At 37.7% G+C, this 15,885-nt stretch overlaps 1 protein-coding gene across 1 annotated transcript in view; it reads right to left on the bottom strand.

Annotated features, from left to right (window-relative positions):
* Nucleotides 1-15,885, bottom strand: part of LOC149288014 (polyphosphatidylinositol phosphatase SYNJ2-like) — a 45,359-nt gene that overhangs the window by 10,157 nt on the left and 19,317 nt on the right. The window contains exons 5-17 of the mRNA XM_089492155.1: nucleotides 13,902-13,985; nucleotides 10,170-10,231; nucleotides 9,310-9,406; nucleotides 8,856-9,028; nucleotides 7,859-7,940; nucleotides 6,029-6,181; nucleotides 5,782-5,947; nucleotides 5,187-5,378; nucleotides 4,655-4,739; nucleotides 3,879-4,019; nucleotides 3,230-3,422; nucleotides 2,337-2,495; nucleotides 987-1,143 (exon numbers count right to left, since the gene is read on the bottom strand). Coding sequence (XP_089348281.1) covers nucleotides 987-1,143; nucleotides 2,337-2,495; nucleotides 3,230-3,422; nucleotides 3,879-4,019; nucleotides 4,655-4,739; nucleotides 5,187-5,378; nucleotides 5,782-5,947; nucleotides 6,029-6,181; nucleotides 7,859-7,940; nucleotides 8,856-9,028; nucleotides 9,310-9,406; nucleotides 10,170-10,231; nucleotides 13,902-13,985 — 1,744 coding nt within the window. The remainder of the gene's footprint in view (nucleotides 1-986; nucleotides 1,144-2,336; nucleotides 2,496-3,229; nucleotides 3,423-3,878; nucleotides 4,020-4,654; nucleotides 4,740-5,186; nucleotides 5,379-5,781; nucleotides 5,948-6,028; nucleotides 6,182-7,858; nucleotides 7,941-8,855; nucleotides 9,029-9,309; nucleotides 9,407-10,169; nucleotides 10,232-13,901; nucleotides 13,986-15,885) is intronic.

Below are 15,885 nucleotides of genomic sequence, written 5' to 3'. Positions count from 1 at the left end.
TTAGACCTGTAGGCAGTGTCGTACTCTGTCTCAGGCCAACTAGGCCTAGGACAGCAGTTCCCTGAGGGCCACATAACCAGAGGCAGAATGCCCTACTGGGTGATCAGACTCTCCAGTGCTGTTGCTCAAGTGACTGGTTGGGTAGATTAGAGATACAGCCCATACACACCATGGAGCACTGAGTCTAATCAGCACAGCCTTCGTAGTCACTCTACACCGTACATTATTAAGATGCAGCGTTATATCCCGGTTGTCAGCACAGAGGGCAGGGATAAGTGGTGCGGGGGACGGCTGGTCAGGCCTAGTTTGTAGTGATATTTTGGGTGACTTTCCCTGCTCGAATGCAGCACTGAGCTGCAAGTTAATGGTAATGTAAATAATGTCCTCATATTGGGCTAAGATAACTCCGCCAGAACACATTCACCTCACTAATATGTAGTGGTCGGAATTAGGCGAAAAGTGGAATAAATCCAAGTGCTTTATTTTCTGCAATTTTTCCCACATCTTCCTCTTTTTTTAATTAAAGATTATGGTTTAGCAATTACAATTAGCAACAAGTCAACTGTATTTCAGCTGCATGTGCCTTACTCACTGAATAACTCCCAGTGACATCAATGGGGTCTCAACCTGGGAGCTTAACTCATGAATCAGTTGTTTGATGCCTCTTTCAATGCACGTTTCATTAGAGTAAAATGTACAGAGGGATCACACTGATTTTTGCAGCTACGACTAGCCTGGATACATTAATGAATACGCAAGAGAATGAGCTATGCAGTTAATAACTCATTATTTTGCAAGCAGGCCTCTTTAAGTTACAAACTTATTTATAAATATATATTTTATATATATATATATATATATATATATATAAAACCTCTTTTTTTGTCTAATGTAAAACATATTGAAGTATGCATTCCTGTATTAAGATAACACAGGTATCCATATTCATTTTCTTTATTATTTATAAACAATAAATGACTAATTACCAGATTTTTCAAAAGGTAATTTCTTTCTCCACCACAGTACTCTGTCAGTCCATGCTGGTGTCCGACACTTTTCGCTTGTATCATATGCTTCTGAGCCAATGTCATACTTGTATGTTGGCCCAAAATGAATAGTTCCTTCATAGAAGTCTTTAAAGACCTACATAATAAAATGCCAAATCACAAATATAAATTAAGTACTACCGTTTCAATGTCAGGAGGTATAGTTTTTACTTACTTAAAACAATTTTTACTGGGCGCCCATATCTAGAAATAAAGAAACAACCTTATGGCCACACATGTGTAGTAAACAAATACACTGCAGTGAAATACCATTATAAGGAACTTAAGTCAGGCTTACATAGGTGTCTTAAGTTAGACCATAATATGCTTTAATGAGTAATTCATATACCTGGCCTCCCTGGGTTGGCTGCTCAGAGCTTTCCATTTTGGGTCAGCTAGCCATGCATAGGCAATAGGTGGAAATGGGCATGACCTATGTGGAACTTGGGCAAGGAGTGGGCTTAACCAAATGTCCAGAGCTGAGAAACCAGGGGAAGCTGCACTTTGCCCAAGAACTCGGGGTTCCCAGCCATATTAAGGTAGAATTTGGTTCATTCGGTCTCTGTTCTGCTTAACCAAAATTCTCATTTAGCCAAAATGGTATTCTGATTAAACCCTACCTCAGTCAATGGTTGTTACATGCTCTTTAAGTATTCTCTATTAAAGTAACTTGAGGGGAATTGTGATCTGCTATTCTCCTAACAATATCCAGATTAGCCTAGAAACTCGCCAGCATAGCTCATAATGCACAATTCATTGCTTGGTGAATAAAGCATCATATGGGTTATATGGGTCACCAAAACAGAAATATAAAAACTGAAAATGCTTCAATAAAATTCTGAATCTTGAGCCTGATTCATGTTTATGTTGCACACACTGGCAGTTTCAAGCCACTTTCTTCAATTCCTACACGTATTATTATTATTATTATGACACTTGAGTCTTCATTATTGACATGAGTAAAAAAAGAAAGAAAAGAGCGCATTCAACTCATCCAGGACTGTTGTGTTTCTATGGTTTCCATAACATAATACACTGCAAACGTTTATGCAAATCTTTAGCACATAAAGCAGCGGTGAAAATAAAGTTTTATTTTATTTAAAGTTTTATGTTGTTTTAAAGTGATAGCACCTCCAAAAAAACATTCAAAATAACCTATGCAACCAAAACTACAATTGTCAACGGCTTTGATAACCAAGAAAAGGTAGGCCAGTTATTTTATGTTTTATTTTATTTATTAACTACATATCCCCATATGAAGTGGGTTGCATGTACTCAAAAAAAACTTACTTTCCCAGAGGCTTTTTGAAGCTGAAGCTGATCAGATTCTAGGAGATTTTTCCAGTCTTGACGTTTAATGAAATAAAAAACTTCCTCGTAGGACAGATCCAGGCGGTAGTTGAAATCTCCACACCAGAAAACATAGTCGTGTGAAAACACATTCCTTCCCTATGTTGTAACAGTTCAAGAGAAACAGGACATTACAAAAAGAACATATAATGGATATGGCGGGAAAATGGCTGGGTGGTAGATCTCTAATCCTTCAATAGATTACAATTTTTTTCACACTTGTGAGCAATAAGAAAATTGTGTAAGTGGTGCTTTTAAACAATGAAAACAATATTTTCAACAAAATTATGTTGCATACTGTTTCACATACTAAATGTGGTTTTAGCAATTAAGGTATTGTCAAAGGCCCAAACCCTTTTCAGAAAAAAAATAAGAATTTTTTTTACATACATTTTTTGTTTCTTTCAGGAGAAACCTAACGTGACACAAAACCAGACTGTTACTGTAAAGCTTCCTAAACTTTTCTGTGTTTCTGTGTTTTATGTGATTCAGTTATCAGAAGAAAATGTTTTAAACTACAAGAGAGTGCCCCAGTCACCCCCCCCCCCCCTCGGCCTTCTAATGCAGTCTATGAAGGCTGAGTCTACACAGCCTCCATAGTGTAAATGGGTCAGTTGGGGAGATCAAAGATCTACCTGTAACCGGCCCATTGAGCAGAGGGACACCCAAGAGGGCGATCTGCTCCCAGTTTTGCAGCAGGGGACCAACACCACCCTGACCTGCCACCCCAGGCCTGGGTTACTGGTCCAAAATATAATTTAGTTAGCTGGGTGAACTTCTTTTGGTCTGACATAGAAAGCATATTTATTAACAGACCATATCACATTTGTTACCATTGGGAAGCTCAGTTTCTGGGTGATCTCCTTGTAGTCTTCATTTCGTTCTTTCACCTGGTTTTGACCAGCAGTGAAGTGACTACAAATAAAACAGAAACTGCTGCTGTAAAACTGGCAGCGGATGGCTACTGCTCCTTTGTTGCCAGCTTTTCCTCCCATCCCAGTCTTCACCGAGTCCACTGCCAAATCTCTGTCCAAAAAATAAATCAAAAATAAACAATTCTGGGATTAACTACGCAAGAAACAGGTAGGATTTTGTTGCTAGTATTTCAACAGCTTAAATTGTCAGCGGAGTCTTAAAAGTGCAGGTATTACATTTGTATGATTATACCTTTTACAAGAAAGTATAAAAAAAAACCCCCCCCAGAAACTAGGGATTTAAATTAACCCTAGAAATGTAAGACAGATAAATGATGTGCGCCCACTGACTGCATACATGCGACTGCATGATATACTTATGATGATGATGATATGCTTTTATACTCTTGCAGTGTATCCTACTGGTGGCCCCACACTAAATAACTGGATCTGCTCCTTAGCAGCTGTTTGCAGGGTTCCTCTTTTTTAATATATTTGTAAGAATATATGTAAAAAATCCTCATGTTCTCAGGTCAGTTAATTTGTTTAATACGTTTATCTAACTCACCTGATAAAGGGCATGTGGTACGGTCTTACAAACACAAAAAGGCAGACCCCCACGAGTTGGGCTGAAGTCAGAAGTATATATCGATGAGATCTGGAGAGAGCCTTCTGAATTTGCTCTGCCCACATCTTCTTGTTTGTTGTACTACAATTGAAACATACAGGGTTAACTTCATCATCCTAAGTGGTGTATCATCAGACAGAGAGCAATCTTCATTAGAGGGTTAAAACCAGAATAGGTTTGGTATATTTGTGAGGCTTAAACACAAATCTTACAAGGAGAATTTAGTCAGCATTTGCACAATACTTTAAGTTGGTACTATCCCTTTTAATATGTGCAAAATGTCTGCAATTAAATACAGAGTCTGAATACACGGTGTTTTACTGAGGGCTACTTTCTCTTTAAATAGATCCCTCTAGAATCTCAAATATAATAATCACCCGCATGTGCATGGCTGTAGGGAACATTATAATATATGCAATATTATTTTCGAAAGACATAAATTAATCTGTGACATGACTTTCCAGAGCTCTCAATAAAACTCACTTGTTTTGGTCCATCACAATTCATAGGTTGAAACACCTACTGCCCACTTTAAGGAATACATCTCATGGAAATGTAATGGACTTATGGGTGGCTTTAAAAGAGGCTGCTTGCTTTATCATCCATTTATTTATGACTCAGCAATCACTATACCTGGTGTTGTAGGTAAGTAACAAAACAACAATAGGACAGACAAATTAAAAGTATCAAGTCTTGCTGCTATCAAAATATCTGACCTTGCATTGACAATGTTCCCAGCATTCAGTTCAACCATTTCCTCAAATCCCACAGCAAATATATCTGGGGGATTGCTGTCATCATCTATTTAAAAAAAAACAAGATTATGTATACAGACAATAAAAAATCCACTGTCACAGCCATGTCAAATGGCAAAAGAAGAAGAAAGCTAGGCAACCACATAAATTTTTCTAAGCATTTGGTTATTCTTGAAAACAACTATGCAGCTTAGGAGCCAGTACAGAGTGATGCCAAAGAGAACAATATAAGGTCACAAAGTTGAGAGACCAGGCAGGCATAAGTAATGTCTAAATTCTAATGATCTTTTAAGAAAATTGTATTGCATGTTTTGGGCAATTCGCTTCTACCTATTCATATGGAACATATGTTTACTAGAATCAATTTGAATGCTTGAAAATAGCTTGCATGACCCATTTACTGGTCCCTTTATAACCCTTTATCCTTTATCATGGATAAATATACCAATAAAGACTTGTAACCAGACTTAATGATTGTACCGCATTTACTTACCCTGAAAATCAGGAAGTCCAGAGAGCTTTGGAGCATCAAGAAGCCAGTCTGTGAGTTCACTGGTACTGAGGATATTGCTTCGAAATTGCTTTCCTCCATTAACATTCCACGTCCCCATGGCAACACGAATTCTTTTAAAATTTGTATATTCAAACTGTCGTTCTGCCATGGACTTTAAGACACTGGGAGTCACTGTGGTACCACAAAAAGAGAAGTCTTTTAGTTTAGTTATACATCACACAATGCAACATTTATACAGACATGCACATTTACCTGAACAAACAAAAATCTTTTCCAACTTTTACTAGGCAATTCCTTGTAAATAGCAGTTTCTAACAAAGAAGAATATAATCATGTCTGTGCGCGGGGTTTTAAAATTGATGTATGCAATAAGCGTCTAAAACTCTTTCTTCGGTGTCATATTGCTAAGACTTTTTACATAAAATTCCACCAGTTGATGCAAGATGACTTACTGTTACGTACTGCTGCGTTAAGCTTTGGCAGGGCTAAATCCCTGTCGGTTTTTTCCTTGACTCATAGACTGCCACTGGTGGCTAACTTTGAATTCTTCTGTTTAGTATTGCTTCAAACTTACCTAGAAGGGCTGAGCTGTCCATCAGCATTCTCCCTTCATCTGCATATTCTTCGCTGAAGAAATCTCCCATAAGAAGCAAATCAATTGCTTCTTGCTTTGCACCATCAAAGAAATTGGTCTGTATGGTTCTGGACACAGTGCGCGCTCCATCTTTTAGTTTTCCTACCTGTAATGTAAAAATACTAAACACATTACCTGCAGAAATTAAATATGAGGACACATTAAAATTTTATTTTTTTCTCCATACCTTAGCTTTTCCTTCCAAAGCTCTACTTCCCGTAAATATCATGCTCAGGTTGTGTCCATTGGCAGCCCACATAGACTTGTAAGATTCAATAAATCGATCAACCACAGACTTCATCTCATGCAATGCAAGACTCTGCAGTTGCGTTTGAAGCACCTGGGCACAGTGTCAACGAGAAAAAAGGGATTCAACCAAAGGCACGTACCCACAGCACTGGTAAATTGATGCTCCTTCTGAAGTGCAAACCTTACAGTAAATCAACAAAAGCATATGGGTTCTAAAAACAGTGCTTACTGAAATCCAGTGGCTGTTACATAATAGAAGGAAATGTAATTATGCAATTTAAAAACACAGAATTAAAGTAATGATCCATGAAGAGCTCCATCCACATGCTAACTAACAGGGCCTTCAGTTTCATAGCCTTGTTCACTTGATATCTTCTTATTACGTCAAGATTCAATATATAAAAATTTACGAAGAATACACATGTATATCAATTAGACTTGAACATGGCAAGCAAAATCGTTTTGAACAAAATTTTTGTTTTGTTTTTGCAGCGTTAATTTTGGACAGCAAATTGTGTTTCCTGGCCATTAGGTTTGGATGAAGTTTGGGAGCCTATTTTGATTAGGAAACTACATTTGGGGGACTTCCCAAAGGCTACTGTCAGGCAGACTCATCCAGCCACAAGACTGAATCCTCTCTCCCATATTAAAACATAACAAAAAATGATCCCCCAGTAAGGGGGACATGTAGGCACAGCATGGTACAGGGCAAGCATTGGTAGGCAGAAAGTTGATGAAGGACTGAATTTCCCCAGTATTAGAAAACATTAAAGAAAATGACCACCCCAAAGCAAGTAATGAGATAGAGTAGCAGTTATAATGCATGTGGCCTTGGTAGACATTGGCAGATAGGCACATCCAGGCCCTTGATTCAGGTCTGAATATTAAAAAAAAAATGGAAGAATTGATCACCTCAAGTAACCCATACCAGTTTGCCCCTGAAGCAAAACTGTCCTGGGTTCATGATGTCCTAACACCTTACCCAGGCTCACTTCCTTATGATAAAATGTACACCTTGCAGTGTGCCAATTTCCCACATTCTCAAACTAAGGCCCTGTACATCAGGTGAGGTAGTGGTGGTGCTAATGATTTGTTGTTGTTTTCCATTAGTATTAGTGATGGTTGTGGCGGACCTGGGGTATAGCTATCCTGCTTACACTTGTGCACAGGGCAGAGTAAGACCCATTTCTGCTGCACGGATTGACCTTCCCTTTTCTTATTTTCTTTTGCAGAAACTGGGACCCTGTGTTGCCTGCAAAATAATTCTTTCTGCAGTATACCTACACAGATATCTGATCCTCTGGTGCTTTTCCTATTATACCCAGCGCCAAACTTCACCTGCCTACACCTGAGCCTCCTCACTGTTGGAATCTTCTTAACTTGGAGCTCAACCCCTTGCTAGGTGTTTTAGCACTTCTGAGTGCTTTTAGGTGACAGAAGACGTGACAGGAACAGTCACTAAACACACTGTGTGCAAGAACAGATAAATGCTTAATTGTGTCACCAATATTTTTAATGTGTTATTGCCTTGTGTTGTCCATAAACTAGAGGTTTTCCCTAAGTAACTTTTTAAATTGAAAAAAAACAAAAAACAGCCCTAACATTTTTTTCACGGTCCTGAGCACTTTTTATATATACACAGTTATACACAGTTCATATTCAGTAATGATTTTTAAAGCGTAAGTAAATGTTTACACTTTGCGTTATAAGAAAATGTGGAATTGGATATAAACCCTGCATTGATAGAAAGAGTTGCAGACAAACTTACCTCAAGGGCAATATATGCTTGAACACTGTTTGTTCGATGCAAGCAATCCAAGCAATTCATCCGAAATGCACCTTTTTGAAACCTTTGTGAACAACAAATAAACAATATATATATTATTAGTTACTATGGTCATGTTTCCACAATTATCGTTTAAAGCATTTCTATAATTCAAAATAAACACTTTCTAACTTAATTTTATAAGTTTATAAAAATCTGTTGTTTCCTTATTGTCTTTGGGGTTTTACAGCTGCTATTTTCTCTAGGGCCTATATTGTCAATATTTGTTTTCCTGTTACTACGAAATAGTTTGTATGGGCTAACATTATTCAATACCCCATCTGCAGCATTAGCACAGTAGCTACAGGAAGACAGAAAATCCAACAGTGGTAAAGGACATTAACCTCTATTCAGTCAGCACTGAGAAGAAAAACAGTAGAGGTGAAAGAGCATTCAATGAAAGATCATACAGCAGAACCGTATTCATCTAAAATGGGTTGTTTTCTTAAGATTCAGGTAAGGTCATTTAGGGTTTCCATATTGTGTAGTGTTATATTACCAAAATTCTAGGGTGATGACACAATCGATATGTCGGTATGATAAACAGTCCTGAAACAATGGACTTTTCAATCAACCAATCCATGGTAGGGAATGCTGCTATTAACATGTTCCACATGTATAGGATACAATATGTGCAACGTTTCCCTAAAGTAAATATGTGTATTATGTTGTTTGTGCTTAACTCTCTTGTAATTTATATAAGTTTTATAATTTCTTAGCATCCTATTGGGGTCTCAGGATTAGCTACCCTAAGTCCTTCCCCTTCTGGTGCTTGTTCACATACCAATACCCCACATAGAGAAAGAGGAAATTGACCTTGGGACTCTGGGAAGCAGGGCTTCGCCTAGAGAGTTCTTAGCTATGGCTATAGGTGAAAAATACTATACAAAGGCGTAAGGTACATTGTAGGGGATAGACAAATGAAAAGAATGACACTAACCTAGGCGTTAAGTTAACACCACTTGTAAACACCCCAAATTCTTCCAAATTCAGCTTTAGCTGGGGCTTGAGCAAATTCTCCAGCTTCTCAATTTTCCCACCTTTCACAATCTGATGGTAGTCGAAGTTTATCATTGGTACATCTTCAGCATGCAGAGATGCCCAAAGTAATTTCTAGAATCAGGGTGGATAAAAAAAAAAGAACAGAACCTAAATAATAAATTAATGGAAATGTTGGTCACATTAACCATTTTCTTTGTATACTACAGGGAAGGCAGGCAACATCAGTCAGGGTGGTCAAGAAATTATATGTGGCCTAGTATTGAAAAAGAAAAAGCCCAAAACACATGTGGCAGGCAACATACTGCCAACATCTTCTCATCTTGCCACCCCTCCCTTTAAGTGGTCTGACAGGTTTAAAGAAACTGAGGTGTGAACTTGGACCCGTTCTATACCTTGAAGGCACGGCTTAGAACTTCCTCTCCTCCTTTACTCCGCAGAAGGTTAACAATGACTTGCTTCCCGTACTGTTCTTTCAATAGCATTATATGTCTAGCAAAAGAAAAAGTGAAGAGGACAAGTGAATGAGAGGGAACATCACCTTAATCTTTCCATCACAGCACTGCCTTAAAAAGTAAAAGAAAGTAGAAAACCTCTGTGGACAATGAAGGCACAAAAGTAGGGTATATTGTTATAAAGTAATAACTCTTGGTAATAAATATAGCTATATCTATGTAAGATACATTCCGCTGCAAAATATAGCAAACATGTAATATTCTAGCTGGAATACTAACATTTTGCAGAAAACATTTCATATTTACTTATTTAGTGCCAAAGCAAACTAGTTCTTTCATAGAAAACAAATAACCATCTCAGCAAATCAAAATGTGCATGCTCAAGGTATAACTCCTGAGCCATAGGTATTATCTGGTAACCACATTACAAGGCCTGTAACGATTTATATTGCTATGACTAGCTCTTGTCTGGAAAATTATGCATTTTTCAATAAAAATCTCAATAATCCTTGCCAACAATTTCTTGGCTTGGCTGGAAGAGTCATGCTGAAGGGTTACAAAAGCCAGTTAAGTTTTCGACATGTACAAAAATGAGCAAAACAAAAATAATTACACTGTGTCCATTATATATTGCGGATATCAAAATAACTTTATTCTGGCCCAAAGAGAATATCAGTCTTTCAGTCCCCAGAGGGATCCTCTGTGTGAAGGTAATTGTCTTTTTGGGGAATAGTCAAGAACTGTCTGGTGATCTTTAGTTAGACCATTTTTGCATTCTGGCAAACATTTTCCCAAATTACCTGTCAAATGCTGGAGCATTCGCCTCCAATCCTCTAGTGAGTTTAAGATGATGAGAGCCAACCTTTAGGAAAGGAGACAGTAATCAGCTGACACTGAACTGAACAGAGTGATGTCATATTGCATATTATAATACACAAAATAGTGAACTATTGATTTTTAATTATCTTACAATAGAATGAGTCTGAGTTTAGAACAACAAATGATTAAACAGTATCTTTGGGTTACATTAAAAATAAAGCTCACAGTGGTATGCAAAACAAGGCACTCGAAAAACTTATCTTTGTTCCCCAGACTAACATATTGTGTATATTTCCGGTATGAAACACTTCCAGATAATTCGTTCCTGCCAAAGCATTACTAAACGTTGGCAATGTAATGTTACATTTAGCATCATCGTCTTTTACTCCATGGATGAAAATTTTACATTTTACATGTGGCCAACACGTTTCAGAATTTGGAATTCATAAACTCACAAGAGGCAATCAATAGAGTAGTTAATACACCTCAAATAATGCATGATAGCCCTTTACAAATTCAGTAATCACAATAAGTAGTCTTGCTGTATATTATCTATGTATGGTTTGATGGGATGCACATCTGTCACGTGATTCTACTGTGGTAGTGTAATTGCTTGAAAAGGTAGCGATTGTGAGCTAGATGGATTTAAATCACAATACACCCACCTCTTCAATTCATCATGCAGTGTAGGCCCCTCTTATTAACTGAAGGGGAGGGGGTGAATCACACATAATTATAACAATGGAATGACATCATACCTAACAAATAGTCTCCAAGAAACATATGACATACCATATAAAAAAAGGAATAGGCACTGAGGTTGTGGAAAAATCACTTTAGAACATAATTTATTAGTGAGAATTAAAATTTTATGGAACTCTATACATGTTGCTTTTTAATCTATGCAAAACCATATCATTTTAAAACTATAATATACATATTTTTATTTAACCCCTTGATGACAATTGCCGGTCCGGGCACGTCACCGAAAATCGTGACGATTATGACAATTGACGTGCCAGGACCGGCACGTCTTTAAACGGGTGAAAAAATCGATCCGTGATCGATTTTTTCACTCAAACGGTGTTGCTCTAATGCCTCGACATCGAGGCATTGAGCAACACCAAAAAAAACCATTCCCGGCCCCCCCCCGATCGCTCCTAGGAGCAAATAAAAAAACGCCCGCCGCCGAAAAACGGGTTTAGGAAGCGATCGCGAGTCGCTTCCTTTGCTTAGCTGGTGTTGCTAAGATGCCTCAGTATCGAGGCATCTTTGCAACACCTGTTTAGCAAAGGAAGCGACTCGCGATCGCTTCCTAAATGCTCAACTTACCTTCCCGGTGCCGGCGTCTTCGAAACACACGCGGTGTTTCAAGATGGCGGCGCCCATCAAGCCGGGGGGCGGAGCCTGCTGTCATCATCGGGGGGGGTGTTGCTGGATGTCATGGACATCCAGTGAATAACACCCCTAGTGGTCAGATCACTCATAAGAGTGATCATGATTTGCTAAATCAAAGGCAATGTTTTCTAAACATTGCCTTTGATCAGTATTGGATCTGCCTCCCTCCTTCACTTGCTTCTAGTGAGGGAGAGAGACAGATCGGTGTGTTTTCTGGTATTTCAGGTATTCTCTAATAAAAAAATATATATATATTGATCCAAAGGCTCTTATAAGAGCCACCCATATAATATTAACCCCTTCATTGCCATTGATCACTGCATAAACAGTGATCTTGCATAGTGGCAATTGTTTTTGGGGTTTTTTTTTTTTTACATATTTTTTTTACTTTTTGTATTTATTTTTTTTAGTTTTTATTATAGCCAAGCATTTTTCTTTACCCAGATGTAAAATTCCTACTGAATTTGAATTGCTCATGTTCCAAATGTGGCCCTTTTGCCCCCAAACAATCTGACAAACCCATGCATGTGGGGTATCAATGTACTCAGGAGATGTTGCTGAACACATATCGGGGTGTTGTGTGACAGCAACATATACCAGGAGCTGTAATTTCACACCTGAAGTACAAAGTATGTGAAAAAAACACCAAAAACAATTACTATCACAAACTTTGACAAGGGTTGGTGGTAGGATTTGTGCATGGAAAGGGTTAAACTATCAGCATCTAAAATACCCTGGGGTGTCTAGTTTTCAAAAATATATGGTTTGGTGGGGTAAATTTAATTTGCTGGCTTCAAAGATGCCCCAAATACCACATAGAGACAAAATTACCAGATTCAGAGAAAAATGGTTTTGAATTAGCAAAATTCTACTTGTACTTATTGCCCCATAACGTGTAGAAGAAAGCAAAAAACCATAAAAACATTGGGTATTTCTAAACTCGGGACAAATAGTACAATCTATTTAGCAGGTTTTTTCAGTAGTTTTTTATGATGAATAAAAGATTTTTCAAATAAAAGTGAGAAAATGTGTTTTTTTTTAATTTTTCGTCATATTTTATTATTTTTATTATAGGAAATTACATCATATGAAAAAAATTATGGTGTCTGAAGAAAGCCCTTCTCGTCCTGAAAAAAACAATATATAACTTGTGTGGGTTTAGTAAATGGGTTAAGAGAAAACTACAGCTAAACACAAACACCGCAGAAACGATAAAACAGCCATTGTCACGAAGGGTACAAAAAATAGAATCAGCCTTTGTCACGAAGGGGTTAAAAAAAAACAACAGATCTATAGTTCAGTATTCTTAAATAACCTCATTTGTTTGGGTTTTGTGCTCTGCATTTCCTCCTCCACCTGGTAGCTCATCTTGTATCACTTTTTATAAACGTGGAACTAGGCCAGAAACACAAGGCAATGAGGAGAGTGTACATTCCGTGGTTTATTTATTTTATGAAATGAGGATTTATTTCTCTGGACTCCCACATGTTTAGTAGACATTAAGGTTATTAGCAGAAAGGCTCTCTTGGAGAGTCTTTACATCTCGCTGGTGTATTATTTATAGCAGGATTTGGTTGGGTTTTCAGTTAAGCTTCTTACATCTGTACTGTAGTAACGACCACATGCTTTAAGTGGGATAATTGTCATTGTTAGGTCAAGCCAGGTTGCTCAGTAAGCAAATAACCAATGGAAATATAACATGTTAAGTGCATATGAAACAACTGCAACTCAATACAATTACACACCCATGATCTCACACACACACACAAGTACACATGGAGATGTGGATCAGTTTCAATGATAAAAAACATGACACCAGGTGAAAGACAAGGGCATATTTAATTATATAAAAGTATATTATTTTATTATTTTAGTTATACAATCAAGTAAGCTGTTGGTTGTTGAATGTTTGAAATGGACGTATGAAAACAACACAACTTTTGATTAATTCTAGAACGCTTCATGAATATAACATGAGGAAATGCAAATATGTGTCTTAGTTTGAAATGTAGCATTTGACACAACCAGTGACTTTTGGTGTTGTAGACTGCCCCAGATTATGTGTCTATGTATAAGATTGTGTGCATAGTGTGACATAAATTCTTCATCATGATTTAGGCCTAAATTTTGAGTGTCAGATTTTAGAATTAGTTTGTATTCTCATATTTTTCTTTCTTTCTGTGTCCACAAAATAAACTTAAGGTTAAGAAGTTCCTTTCCATGACTCAATAATTTAGCAAACAGAACCTCCAGGTAAACCAGATCCTTGAATAAACAATAATATACAATAGAAAACAATGTTAAACATACTTTACCTGCAGCCCTGGTTGCTCCCAAAACATTGGTACAGACCCTCTGACCTGCACAAAAGAGGAAACTGCATCATCCATGTAAATTGTCTGCAGAGATAGAATATGAAAACCAACCCTTGTAAGCAATGTATTTATAATGATAGTAATTCACATTTCTTTTTCTTTTGCATACAGTAGTCAATTGTTCTGCAACTCTTCACCTGGCTGTCTGTACTGAAATCAGAAGTGTGCTTAAGTGCACGCAATTTACATGCTTAGCGGCACCCCCACTGAAGTCAGTGAGAGTAGCAACAGCCAATGCTTGCAATGACTGCTAATACAAGCTGAGCATCCGTATTCAACTGTTGCAACACCTATTGATTTCAGTGGGTGCTTAGCTACCATTAACTGCAATGGGAGTACTCCGGAGTATGTACCAGAAACATACTTAAGTATGCTTCCTGCTTGCAATTTGTGCTTTCCATAGAGGCCCTTGAGGGAGAAGTTAAATGAGACAGAAGTCTCATTTCCTAACTGCAATCATAATAATATTGCATCTACTAATTTGCATGCAGCAGATGCATTGAAATCAATACAAAATGACTACAATACGCACGGAACATAAAAAACAAAATTGGTGCGGTGCTTCAAAATACAAAACTTGTATATACGAAATATTAATGTATGTATTGTTGTAAGATAGTTGTAAGATATAGGTAGTTACATCAATTGCAACATTCTGGTTTATTTATGCCTCCCACGTAAAACTCTTACTTAATGATATCTCTAAGTGAACATGTACTTTTGCTTGGTTTCTTGAACTCAACAACCTATAATATGCAGAAAATATATAACGAAGCAAAACGGAATGTGGGCATACAGGTTATTATATGTCACAAATTACAACTTCAATAAGTTTCATTACTAGAGCAATTCTTAACACAATATACCAAAAGGAAGTCCTGCAATAAATCTGGAATATTATAGATACTAATTGTAATAATTATAATTAGGGGAAAAAAACTTAATTCCAAACTTTGCATAACCCCTTAAAGACAAGCTTTTTTTTAAATTATTTTTGTACCCTATTTGACAATGTTTCAACATTTCCACGGTGTTTGTGTTTAGCTGTAATTTTCTCATTTAGTGTACCTTTCAGGACAAGATTCCATTTTGATAATATCTAATTTACTATTAAAAAAACCCCCAAACTTTTTACTTTTATTTAAAAAATATCTTACTGTTACATAACACTTGATAAATAGAATCTAATATTTGTTCTGTGTTTAGAAACACCCAATGTTTTTACGTGGTTTTGCAGGTTATAGGGCAATATGTACAAGTAGACTATTTTTCTCCAAAATTAGCGATTTTGTCGAGCTAAAGGGCCACATTTGGAAGGTGCACATTTTTCAGTTTGGAGTTTGGGCTCTGGTTATCCTGCACCCATGTCCTATTTGGGACATCTTTGAAGTCAGCCACATCAATTACACCATATATTTTTAAAAACTAGAAAGCCCTGGGTTTTTCAAATGGTGGTTTTCACGGAAGCCTCCATGCCATTGGCTCCTGGAGGGGTCTGAGGGCCAGCCTCCTTCCTAAAGACTATGGGCCCTGGCCTTGGAAGGGGTTCTGTTTTTGGGAAGGTGGGTGCATTGGGACTACTTCTCCCCCCTGGAACGGAGTGCCACGTTTCCCTAAGTACCAGAGACTCTAAAGACTGTGGAGCTCGGACACAGATTTGGGGTTACTGCATTTTTGGGAGGGGGCTTCTGTGTAGTTTTACTCTCCATCGGGTCAGGACAGAGACCTCTATGGCCAGTATGTGTACCTGGATCTGATATCCAGCAGGTTTCAGCCAGAAGTCAGGAAAGCACCTGTGTTTACCATCCCCCCCACAGACTACAATAGCGACCCCCTACTGGGCTGAGTGCAAATACTGGGCCTTGTGCAAAGGAGGACCTGATGGAGAACTTTGTGTGTTTCCAAATAAACCGAGTCCTGTTTT

The sequence above is a fragment of the Sceloporus occidentalis genome, unplaced genomic scaffold (genome assembly GCF_023333645.1).
Source record: "Sceloporus occidentalis isolate IW3139 unplaced genomic scaffold, rSceOcc1.0.p SCAF_54, whole genome shotgun sequence".
NCBI classification, from domain to species: domain Eukaryota; kingdom Metazoa; phylum Chordata; class Lepidosauria; order Squamata; family Phrynosomatidae; genus Sceloporus; species Sceloporus occidentalis.
The sequence above is the reverse complement of the archived record's forward strand: the minus strand, read 5'-3'. Positions and strand labels throughout refer to the sequence as shown.